Source organism: Larus michahellis, chromosome 5 (genome assembly GCF_964199755.1).
Source record: "Larus michahellis chromosome 5, bLarMic1.1, whole genome shotgun sequence".
Lineage (NCBI taxonomy): Eukaryota > Metazoa > Chordata > Aves > Charadriiformes > Laridae > Larus > Larus michahellis.
Genome location: NC_133900.1, coordinates 39,799,341 through 39,812,070, shown reverse-complemented (window position 1 = coordinate 39,812,070; position 12,730 = coordinate 39,799,341). Strand labels below are relative to the sequence as shown.

The following is a 12,730-nucleotide window of genomic DNA, read 5'->3' as shown; positions in this document are numbered from 1 at the left end:
ACCTGGAAGGGACAGAAAGTTTGGCCCCATGGATGTGAAAGCATAGATTCTACTGTTGAAAATATCCTGTATAGCAGAGTTAGTAGATTGTGAGAGTTGTGAAGTATACAAATAAAAGTCTGTTTCATATAAACTCCAGTTGTGCAAATTCAGATCCAGGTCCAAGAGACAAACCGCAGCCTGTTTCTCCTAAGCAGTATCAGCACACACACAAAAAATTATAATAATTTTTCCAAGCTAAATTCTGCCTCCGTCATCAGATATGTAATTTGACAGTCTTTAAGTCTTATAGCTTGAAGCTCTCTCTTTCTACAGCAGCTCAGTGAAGTCTGAGAGGGGAAAGATTTTAACGCAAGCACCAATTTTTTTCACATATCCCACCTGAAATGAGCTTATGAGGAGTATGTATGCATTATTCATCCCATGTACTGTATAGAATTAATAAAACATCCATTGCTTCTGATACCTTATCAGTACGGAGCTGTCTACCTATATTGCATTTAAGTGAAATAATGTACAGACACAGGTTTACTTGCTTGAGAATATGATGTGAATTTTAAAGCTCAAATGGTCACGGGAATTTCTGCTCAAAGTTCCTCAGTTTCCCCGGGCAACACCATCCGTTGTGCACACAATTGATCTGTGCCTTCATTTGCCCTGGTTTCATGTTAACACGTTTCTCTCACTGCTCAGACTAAGGGAAGAAGGAAAGTCTATAAATCAATTACATCCTCACTAGCCCCTTTCTTGCTCGCTCTTTCTTCTACTTGAAGTAGCCGCTCATTCTCTGACTTCCTCACTTGTCCAGTTTTAGCAGCTTCAGATTTCCTCACTAGCCTTGTATCAATTTTCTTTTAAAATAACATCCAATTTAATATTTTTTAAGATGAGATATGAAAATCACTATTGATAGCATAAATAAGCTTTTATACTGTAGTGTTAAAAACACGGCTTTTCAGCAACACTAGCCTTGCATAGATTTACATACATCTTCTAGCTTCTTAGGGCAAAGAACCTGTAATTTGGCACAAAGTAGCTCCCTTAATGTGGAGTGGCGTTTACAATGACAATACCAGGTAAATAACTCAGGGATCCAAAGACAAAATTCATCCCTTAAGGTCATTATCTGGATTAATATAAGAAAAATCCCTGAGTGACTTTAGAAACTATGAAGCAAGGAAATGGATTATACTAATCTGTGAATTCTGTGATTCTTTTGCAGTCTGACAGATAAAATGCAGATAATATTTACTATTCAGTTATTACTCTTAGTGTTATTTAACTTGTTATGTATTTTGGCAATGTATGTATGTCCGTTACATATTTTATACAAGACACAGTTATACCAACTGTGGGGCAACAGAATTATTTCCAACAAACTTAACGCTACCAAACAGCTTTTGCACAGCTCTGCCATACAATTCATATATAAAAAGATATGTATACTAAACCCGTTTGTTGTCCAAGCCTAGTTCCTCTATTTTAATTGCTGTGCTCTCAAGCCTATTTATCCTCAGATTCACAGTCATATACTTTCTGCTCGGTTGTCGTCTGCAGTTCTATGTGGAGATCACAATTCTCAATGAAGACTATTTATTCATAGAGCTAGATGGGAGGGTTCAGCACTGTCCCTACATACCAAAAACCCATCGTCGCCGGCCTCCCATAAGACCCTGGCATGCTTACTCAGGATTACTTCTCCACTTGTGGTCCAATGGCCGTAGCCCTGAACAGGCAACATGGCTTTTAACACTCGTCTGGAAGCAGCATGACACTGTGCCTGCAGTGCTGGTCCCAAGCTGCCATGTCCTCCTCCGAGGCAAAGCCTGAAAGCCTCAGGAGAGTCCACGAGTGCAGCTCTTCTGCCGCCAGGCTTGAGCTGGCTTACGCCCAGCCAGCGCTGGGAGAAAGTGTGGCTGCAGCTGTACGTGTCTAATTATGTCCTGCTCAGTACTCCGCTGCTGCCTAAGCCTGGAGACACGCTTCTGCCAGTAAAATTCGCAAGGCATCAAAACATGTTCTTTCAGCAAGGCCCAGAACTAAGTGCTGAGCAGCTAAGATTCGAGATTACATTTGATGGGATCCGTGTGGTGGATAGGTCTCCTTTTTATAAGCCAACCCCAAAGGAGAGCCCCCAGTAAGACCCTTCCAGAGATTATGGGCACAAACTGGAACACAGGCAGTTCCATCTCAACATGAGGAAAAACTTTGTCACTTTGAGGGTGGCAGAGCACTGGCACAGGCTGCCCAGAGAGGTGGTGGAGTCTCCAACTCTGGAGACATTCAAAACCCGCCTGGACGCATTCCTGTGCAACCCGCTCTAGGTGACCCTGCTCTGGCAGGGGGGTTGGACTAGATGATCTCCAGAGGTCCCTTCTAACCCCGACCATTCTGTGATTCTGTGATTAGCATGGTGCCACTTTCTTGCTCTCCTTTGGCCAGCAGTGCAGCATCTTCATAGTAGAAATACTTATGAAGAACATGGGAGGGCTAACTCAAACTCTGGCTGTATCTGTTTTGAGATCCTCGGCCCGGAAACCCAAGTGCCACACAAAGGTCGTAACCACCTGCACATAAAATCATGATATTCAAAGTTTAATTATTTTACATACAATCAAACAGCTCTAAGAAAATGTATGTTGCTACCTCAGGAGAGGCCGCAGTGTGCTGGCTAAGCCACTCTCATCAAAACTGAGGCGCGTTGGTTCAAACTCTTGCTCTGAATCAGCGATGACATTTCATTTTGGGTGCCCCACCGCCTCCTTGCAAATTCTTCAATGAGGGTTGCTCCTGGTGTTCCCTGGCTTTGTATAAAACTTGTACCTATTCAATGGGAAAAGAATATAGTGCTTCTAAAAAAAACTAACTGAAGCACGACAGGTGAATGGGGAGACCTACATTCCAGTTCCTATCTCAGGCAAAGCAGAGGCTCCCCTGCAGACCCTTCAGTCCGGTGGTTAGAGCCTGTTTATGGGTTTACTTTCCCTCAGGGGGAAATGGGGACAAACCCCGGCTTTCCACATCCTTTTGACAGCTGTGATTCGGGACAACTGAGGGGTGTTGCTACCTCATTGCTTTTGGTGAGAAACTGCCTAGTCTTCCTACAACGTGAAGGGGTACTCAAGTGTGCAGCTGTGTTCGTGTGGGAGCCAAGTCGCGAGGAGCGACTAAGCAAAGCGTGTGGCTCTTCCACATCCCACCTTGAAGTGCCTGCGGGAAAATCCACACCAGGCAGTGGGACACGGTGCGGAGGTCTGTGTCCCTAAAGCAGGCACTGACCCAGGCACCACCTCCACACCGCTGAGGAAAGCCATGCAATAAATTAGCGCACCAACTTTGGCTCAACACGGTGGCTGCAGAGAAAGCTCAGGAAGCAGTAAAATAAAGATGCCATGAAATAGACTGAAAGATAATTTGTAATTAATCACTTTTACACAGGATGACGTAAAGCAGACTTAAAATTACAGAGAATTAGCCCGGCAATTGTAGCTTTAGCACACACTGTCACGGTTACTTCAAAACCGTCTATATACCACACTCTTAACCGGCTTAAAAGAGTTGAAACAGAACTTTTAAACTATTTGCTTTTTAAATAAAGGAGGCTATTTGTGGCAATAATACTTTTGATGAAGGGTTCAGAGTCAACTGTAACTGATACATATGATTGATGCCCATAATAATTGCACACTTCTGTAATCCTTCCTCACCCATAACAGTTTTGAGCTTACATTTTGGATATTATTAATACTCAGACAAAAATAACTTGTGGACAATATCATGTTCTCAACATGGTTGAGAATTAATCTATTTTTGTAAAACTGTTTAAGAATGATGGATACTTTTTCCTGCTTGAGTAAACACTAGCTAATTCTCTAGACCTCCCTTCTCCGCTCATGAAAATCCAAGTCCAAATGATTTCATGGATATTTAAAGGATGGTGCCAAATACTGCACACACAAAGAAGAATTTCTCCACTTGATAAAGATCTGATACCATTCACTACTACATTGCTAATGCTTCAGTACTGGAGTTTTGTTGTTTTTTAATTTGCCAGACAGTACACAGTGAATTTAGGAACAATGAAAAATGGAGAGGAAAAAAAATGAGGCAGCTGAAATTTAGCTGTGGAAAGAGACTCCAAGTGAAAGTATCATGCTTATTTTCATTCCAGATAAGCAACAGGGCAGCTTGAAATAAACATGGATTGAAATTTTCTTTGTCTCTTTAATAAGTTCAAAGAGGCTAAACAAAGACACAGAAGAGTTGAACATTGCTGTTTACAACACAGTAAACAGATTAAAATTTTATACCTGAGCAAAAAAGGAATTTAACTATTAACTACAGCATGCAGAATAACTGATAGGTTATCACATAAAGCTAGCATACTGTTATTAGGTTACAGTCATTCAGATGTTCTTAATTTTTACAAAGGCTAAAGACAGAAAAAGCTCCAAGATGAGATGAGTGTGTGACATAAAACCACAATAAGTAAAAGCACATTACCATCTAGCAGCCTTTCCAGAGGATCAAAATTATCTGCTGTTTTATTATCCAGGAAGAAAGCAGCAACAATTCAAAGCCTGTGGAGTTAATAACACGTTAGACATTTAAGCAGGTCCTGAAAATTAAAACATTGGCAGTTTATGAAGTGCTCACAGAAGACCTGAGCCTGCATCCCCTGCCCTCAAACGCCACTTTAAAGCACTGCATTTGTGAGCTGTTCCCAGAGCAGAATGAAAGGGAGGGATCTGCAGGGAATAACTGATCTGGTCACAGGCTTGCAATTTCCTCACCAGCATAACCACAGCCAACTCTTAAGGAATGACTTTTTACCCCATTTGATTGACCAAAACCCACATTTCATTTTATGTAGAAACTTGACCTTTCTTCACATTCAATCTGTTGGGGTTTTTGGTTTTGTTTTGGTTTTTTTTCTTCTCTTTTTTTCCCCTAATCCATTTTAAATGCTTTGGTTTGAAGTACTTCAGTACAAATCAAAACCAGTAACATATTTCTCTTCTTAATTCCCTTATCTTCACAAAAGGTGCCTGTGGGAGAGAAGGGGTCTGAAAAGTTTAACCAGCACAGCCCATTCTTCCCAGACAGGCTTCGTTCTCCTGGCAGATTTCTGTTCTCCCTGATCTCCGTATGCAACATAAAAATTACCTGCTCCTACCGTCAATATTCCTACGCTCCAAATCAGCCATTTGCCTTCCTATAGCAAAACCAGCAAACTCTGCCTTTGTCATTTAGACTTGTGAAAAAGCGATGGGAGGGATGGGAGCGTCTCTTACCCCGTCAGAGACAGCCATAAACAAAGTCTCTCCCTTTTACTTCCTTGGAGTTGTAGAGTTACACACTCTTGATGCCAATCAACTCCCCTCAAATCATACCACCTGCCTTGACTTCCTTGCAACTTTTCTTTCACCATTTATGAATAAAAATATGCATTAAAAATGCATGTGTCAAAATGGATCTATCCCTTGGTCTGTAACATATATAATTTCTTCTTTAAAGTCAGACATCTTAGACATTGGTAGGTTGTGTGAAAGAGTCTCCAGGGAATTGAATCCTCTTTGCTTCCAGTTTCTTCCTGGCTTTGAAAGCTGCTGATACTTCAGGGTGGATGGAGTCCAGCCGCTGTTCACACTGGAAGGCTGTGAGGAAGGCCGTCCTGTAGTTGTTGTTCATCCAGCCGTAGAGAAGGGGGTTAGCAAACGTTGAGCACATGGCAATGACGTGAAACACTGTGTAGATCAGTTTGTATTCTTTCAGGTCTAACACCTGGCTGTCAATGTCACTGACTAGCTGGAAGGTGTGAAATGGCAGCCAGCTGACAGCGAACACTACAACCACACAAACCAGCATTTTAGTGGTTTTCCGCCGCCGGTGGTGGTAGTGGTCATTCCCTGCCCCAGGACTAACGTGGTTCTTGAGCTTGGTCCAGATACGAGCATAGGCATAGGAGATAACTGCCAGGGGCAGCACGTACTGGATCAGGAGCATGGAGATGCTGTAGATGGTGCCATAGTTGAGCTGCCCCTCCCCTGGCCACTTCTCAGAGCAGACCACAATCTTGAAGTCAGGAATGATCTCGATCAATGAGTACTCACGGAAGATGGCCAGAGGACTTGCCAACAGGGCACTGACTGCCCAGGCAACTCCTATAATCAGGAAGCTGATCCGCTTCGAGATCTTGCTTTCCAAGTGGTAGACGATGCAACGATGCCGATCCAAAGCGATGACAGTCAAAGTAACGGTAGACACGTGCACAGCAAGAGCCTGGGCATAAGGCACCAGGTGGCACAAGACGGGGCCAAGTTTCCATTCGCCCAACAGGGTGTAAACCAAAGTGAAGGGCAGGCACAATGTATTCACCAGCAGGTCAGCCACAGCCAGGTTGGCAATGAAGAAGTTAGTCACTGTACGCATGCTTTTGAACTTGATGATCACGTGGATGACAAGGGAGTTCCCGATGACCCCCAGCAGAATGATGGAACAGTAAGCAAAGATGAGGATTATCTGCACTTCAACTAGCGTTGTGCTGTCCTTCAGTTCTGGTTTAGGGTCCAGAGCCAATTCGTTGAGCGGGGTGGTGTATCTCGGCAAGTACAGCTTGGTGAACAGCTCCATTTTCATTGCATCTGTCTGGTTTTCTTCGCCAACTGCTTCCAGGGGCCCCATCCTTGCAGAAGCCTGGTCTAAGCAACAGAGCTGTCCCTGAAAACAAAACAGTACAGGAACACGTGGAGAAATCAGTCCACGGTAGCTAAGACAAGAAGCAACGAGCTAAAGCTACAGCTCTTTCCTCCTCTAACCCACGTTCTACATCTCAGGATTAAAAGACGATCTGTCTTAATATATTTAAATTCTGTTGCCCTTACATTTGAAGCCCGATCCTGTAATATTATTCAGGCATGACTCCTGCTGAAAATTGGGACAGATTTCAAAAGCATTTCAAAGACAAAGTTTGCCTAAGTAAATGCAGAAGGATTAAGATCCTGCTGGGCAGCATATCCTTTTATACAATCCACTACCTAAAACTACTGCTGATTTAGCACAAAACTTCCATTAATACCTATGGGAATTCTACATGGAACGGCACCATCCAGACTGCTATTAGCATAATAATCTTCCAGCTTTTCCTTAATGGAAAGTGTTTCCTTTAAACAGTTACTAAATTCTTATAGGTTTATGTCCCTCCGTAACACCAGAGAACTAATTACTGAAATCTTTTTTGAAGAAACTTTCTTTTAGGAAAGTTTGTGCCACATGGCAAGCAAAAAGACCACTCTAACTGAACTGAAATAATAGCATTTCTCTGAAATCGCTGTGTAACCTATTAATGCTTAAATTAAGTCAAGAAACAATTAAGATTCAGTTATACATAATATTTCCATTCTGTGTAATGTTTGAGAAAACACAGCTCCTTGGAGGGTGCCTATCAGGGATTCATTTCTGACTGCTGTCACAGAGAAGAGCAAATCATTCCCCTGCTGATGTCAGTAAGAATTCCACCACTGGCATCAAAATCACGTTTTGTTGCCTTCCCTACGCAGGCTGAGCCAAATTCTGTGCTGCCTGAAGACTTCAGTAGGCATGGATGGATATATGGATGTTTTACAGTTAATTGCTGACTTGGACTTCAGTCCTATGTAAAACGTGCATGTCCCCACGCAGACTGCCCAGACCATGGGTGGCATGCGAAGTGAGCACCTGCGGACGCCTTGGCTTGACCTGGGGAAATACTAAGAAATTGCCAGTGCCCAGTGGGCTCACCAAGAAAACACCACTGTTGGCCACTGACGGGAAGCCAAACCTGAGTTACCAACTCTGCTTCCCCATTCATACGTTCCCTAAGGAAAGCAAGAGTAGAGAAGAAATGTCACTTTCTTGCTATCAGGTGTTACACATAGCTTAGTTCATCTCAAATTCAGGTCTGCCTAAAAAGGCAGTCTAGCTATTAATGCCTTTGGTTTCATGTGGCTTTTTTAAAATTATTTTTAATTTTTTAAAAAAATCAGATCCACTTCATTGTAGGTTTTCATTCCTACCTCTGTCCCCATCTATCAGTCACATCCTTAGGTGCTACTTCCTAACTGAGAAATGAGGGCTGTCGACCAGGAGGTGACTGAGTCCTTTGCGTTTGCTTGCATCCCACACAATATCCCAAACAACCTCTTTCTGCAAAAGCAACAGATTGACTGCGTGAACTGAAAGGTATTTTTTCTCCAACTAAACCAGTCAGAATTATGCTACAGTATTTAGTAAACATTTACTATACAATTAGTAGTGTAAGCCTGAGATGTGAAACTGTGAGGCACCTAGCTGAGATATGCCAGCTGTTTCTACAAGCTTAACCTGCAGCTTTCAGTAATATAATCAGTTATCAACTACTAGCCTCAGTACGGGTGGCAGGAAGGGACTCCTTATCAATACACCTTTAGTCCACCAGGTTAAAAATGTAAGAGATCCAGCCCAATTTGCAGAGCCAAGGCTATGTACACAGAAGTTCAGAACTCTGCTGAGCTTTTTCCTTCAACCTGTGTACCTACACCCAAGAATTATGCTTGCATATATTACTAGAGTAGAGATTTGGTGAGGTCCCTGAACTGTCAGGTGCTTCAAAATCTCATAATTTTTTCAGTGCAAAATAAGAGCAGGTCATATTTACACAGTGTAGTAGAACAGTAAGAGGGAAGGCAAATTTCACAGGTTTTTCCCTCCTTTGCCATAAATAGAAGCAGAAGGATGTAGCTCAGCCAAAGAACGTAGCATCCCTTTCTTCCCAAACAATATTTTCACCCGTTTCTCTAGTCCCTGACTTTCTATTAATTCCTATTTCCAACCTCTTTTTTTTTTTTTTAGCAAAGCCTTCTTTTGTTCTGACGCTTTTATTTTATTTGTTACTGCCCTGTTTGGGCTGATGAAAGGCATTTTTGTCTTGCCAATAAGACAAAACTGAGGGAGGGAGGAGGGACAACCAGGGTTTCAAGCAGTGTGTCAGTAAGCGATGAAATAAATTGGACAACTTTGACATTGTCGATGGGACAGTTACGTGGGCAAAGAATCAGCTGCTTTCAGAGTACGGGGGGAAACTGAGGTGGCATTTGATGCCTCAGGTAGTGTTTGACAGGACCCTGTTTTGGTATGAACTCTCCAGCTGATGGCATTTATTTGCACACCTTGCATACTACTCAGCACTGGGGGGGAGGTGGGGGGTCCCTATTATTTTTTATTTTTCCAGGCAGTCATATCCTCAGGGGCGGGCATCAAATTGTATCTAACTTTCGGCAGAGGAAGGCCCACAGAGGCTTTAATTCGTTTCTGAGAGCGAGTAAGCAAAAAGGGCGCAATACGTGCTTACATTAGCAAGCAGCATTTCCAGCAGGACCGCAGTGCCCGCGCTGGGAAAGGCTTGGGGGTTGCCGGAGGCGAAGGTGGCGGCAAGCATCCCTCCGGGGTGCCACCGCCGCCGTCCTCCCGCCGCTCCCCAGGCGCCCTGCCCGGGGGAAGGCAGCCCTCCCCGGGCGCTGCGGGCAGCCCAACGCCACCCCGCGCCGGCCGCGCTCCCCTGTCCCCCCCTTCCCACATGCACCCGGGGTGGCGAGCGTGGCCACCGCCGGCTCTCGCCACGGGAGCCGGTCTCCCAGGGCAGGGCAGGGCAGGGCAGGGCTGGGCGAGGCGGGGAGCGGAGCCCCCTCGCCCCGCAAAGGAGCGGCCGCTCCCGCCTCCCACGGCGGGTCCCCCCGCGCCCCCGCCGCCCTCCCCTCGCACACTCACCGGGAGGGTTCTCTCCTCACCGACGATGGGGCAGCGGCGCGGCGAGGACCGTCGAAAGTTTGGCGGCGGCGGCAGCGGCCCCCGCACGCCGGGGGAGCGGGGGGCGGGACGGGGCGGGACGGGGCGGCCCGGCCCCGCCGCCCGGGGAAGGGCTCGGGGGGGGCGGCGGGGCCGGCTGGGCAGCCGCGGCTCCGGGAGGGAGGGAGGGAGGGAGAGGCGGCTCGGGCTCAGGGAAGGGGGCTGGGGGTCGCGCTGTGGCGGTCTGTGGGCTGCGCCGCACTTAGCGGTGCCGGCGTGGAAAAAACCAGGGGTTTGGAGGAAGGGGGATTGTGCCGGGTCCGGTGGAAGCGCCTGCTTCCCAGTTTTCCCACTCCCCGAACTGCCTTCTGGAGCAGTGTAAAGGGAATGCCTTTGCTTCAAACAACTCCTGGAATCCCTGTTACAAGCACCCCGGCTCGCACAGATTTGCTTTCCCCATAAGAAGATGAAGTGGATGTTGCCAGGGCAGGCGTAAGGGTGAATAAAGCATTTACATATTCTGTCAAGAGCAAAATAAAAGATTGCATTTTTATTTACGAGGCTGAAAGGTAAAGACAACAGCTGCTGTTTATTTAGTTCTATATTCAGCAACCTTTCAAAAAAGCTCTCTTGCCAGCCAGCTTAACTGAGGACTGGCTCCAGCCGGCATTGCGGCCCTTCTGGTAGAATCTAGCTTCGTTAAATCCATAACGTTCTGCTAATAGGTTCTGCTCTGCTGTGTGCCTGATGCCTGTCTCCTAGGTATAACTTCTGAGATTCAAGGGAAGGTCTTCTCAATGCATAGTCGGAGGGCCTGATTCACCGAACAGTGCTTCAGCCCTAGTTGTAGCTCCCAAGAATAGGAACTGAGAGACTTTTCTTGCTCTGTGCCTCCAGCACTGACACTTGGACAAGTCTCTTCCCAAACCTTACAGAAGCTGCTATCCAGAACAGGAATGCTCCTTTACTTTCTATCACTTAAGGTAAATTTGCATTAATATTTCAGGTAGTTTCAAGGATCAGCAACTATCTTCCCTCTTCTGTCGCTCTTTTCTTCTAAAGGAGACTGTACCAGACCTCCTCCTTTGCCAAAGGTAATGCTTCTTGCTTTGGTTATAGCTCAATAGCATGTACTTATCAAGCGCACAGAATGTAAACGGCACATCAAGGAGTAACTTCAGCGATTTAGAGTTTGTTTTGAAATTCAAAATATGGCTTGAGAACCCCCTTAGATCTTTACTAATTCAGGCTATCTCTTCATGAAGGGCCTCACTCTTAGTCCTTCAGCACTTCTGAGACTGTTAATGGAATGCTCCTGGCTTGTTGCAAAATAGCTTTCTTTGATGACTAAATAAAGAGCCAGGAGTTTCAATTCTCCTACCCCTGTTTATTTCATTTCCCAAGTCAATTTAATTGTAGGATTTCTTTTTTGGTCTACCAGCAGACATAAATGCATGCCATGAGTTTTAGTAATTAGAGCACTTGTATAATATATGGCTGTAACAGCCTGCAGTTCTTCCGTTCCATTCTCTTACAAATAGTCAACAGCGGCATTTCACTCATCTCAGGGGTGTTGCTATTGTGCCCTACTCCGTGTACTCTTTCTAGCTTAATATATATTTTTGCTGCTCCTAATGTCTTGGAGAGTGTAGTGAAATGCTACAAATCTGTACAATCTGTCCAGCTCAAATCATCTGTGGATCCCATAGCTGAGGAAAAGCTGTTCCTTACTTTCACTTCCAAACTCCTAGAGAAAGTCAAGAAGATGTGCAAGTTCCTATAAACTGTTAAGCCAGCGAGGGCTGGCTTCCCACGCAAGGGAGAGAAGGGATTATTTCCTGTTACAAGGTGACTCTGTGTTCAGGCGTAACTGAGATTCTTCATGGGAGTGCATTTCCAATAAACAACAGCAGTTTTTATTGCTCATAAAAGAGTGGTAGTGAAGGGCCCCATAAACACCACCTTGAACCAAAAGCCCATGAAAACACTAGTATCAAGGGCAGAAAGAGTCAAGTGGCAAGTAGGCTGTTCAGTATGAAATGTGCTGCTGGGTGACCGCATCCAAAGCCACTGGGGATACTGTTCTTTGTGTGCACTTAAATTCGTATCCCATAAACCGCAACAAGCCCAGAGTCATTGAATCACAGAAGTATGTAAGTTGCACAGGACTTCCAGAGGTCTTCTCATCCAGCCTCGTGCTCAAAGCAGGTCTAGGTGCAGCAGGTTGCCCCAGGCTATGTCCAGGCATGTTCTGAGTATCTCCAAAGTGAGAGATACTGCCCTCACTGAGCAGCCCATCCCAGGATTTGACGACCCTCCCAGTAAGACAGAATTTCTGTGTACCAAGTCAGAGTTTCCCATATTACAGCTTGTACCAAATGCCTCTTGTCCTAGCCTTGTGTTACTCCTGTTGTGGACAGTAGTTAGATTTCCCTTTAACCTTCTTTAAGGCTGAACAAACTCAGTTCCCTCAGTCCCACTTTGAAAGTTACGTGGTCCAGCTTCCATCATCTTGGTGGCCCTTTGTTGGACTTATTCCAGTCTGTCAATGTCTTTCTAGCACTGGGAGCCCCAGACTAGACCCGGTATTTCAGATGTGGTCTCACAACTGGTGAATTGAGGGGAATAGCCGCTTCTCAGCCTGCTGGCTACACTCTTCCTATGTCTTGATATAGACTGTAAGTTAGACTGTGTAGGTGAGCTTGCGCTAAATAAATGAGCTACGTGAACTTTAAATCCCAGCTTCCTGTTTAAGGCAAGCCTATAAATGAGCTTTTGCTGTACTAAGGTGAAATACGGATATCCTAGCTTAACAGCTTGAAAAAAATATGTTGGACTTAGGTTGTTTCCACTCTAAGTCACACCTATGGAGGTATGGCAGGGTGTAAGAAATTTGATATACATAGCTTACTTCTGACAGTATCTGTTT

General features: G+C 45.0%; 1 protein-coding gene across 1 annotated transcript; it reads right to left on the bottom strand.

Moving 5' to 3' along the window:
- Nucleotides 1-4,876: 4,876 nt before the first annotated feature.
- On the bottom strand, nt 4,877-9,910 carry NPY2R (neuropeptide Y receptor Y2). Its single transcript, XM_074589732.1, has 2 exons — nt 9,784-9,910; nt 4,877-6,720 (listed from the first exon to the last, which is right to left on the bottom strand). The coding sequence occupies exon 2, from the start codon at nt 6,682-6,684 to the stop codon at nt 5,527-5,529; it is 1,158 nt and encodes a 385-aa protein (XP_074445833.1). The 5' UTR covers nt 6,685-6,720; nt 9,784-9,910; the 3' UTR covers nt 4,877-5,526.
- Nucleotides 9,911-12,730: the final 2,820 nt, after the last annotated feature.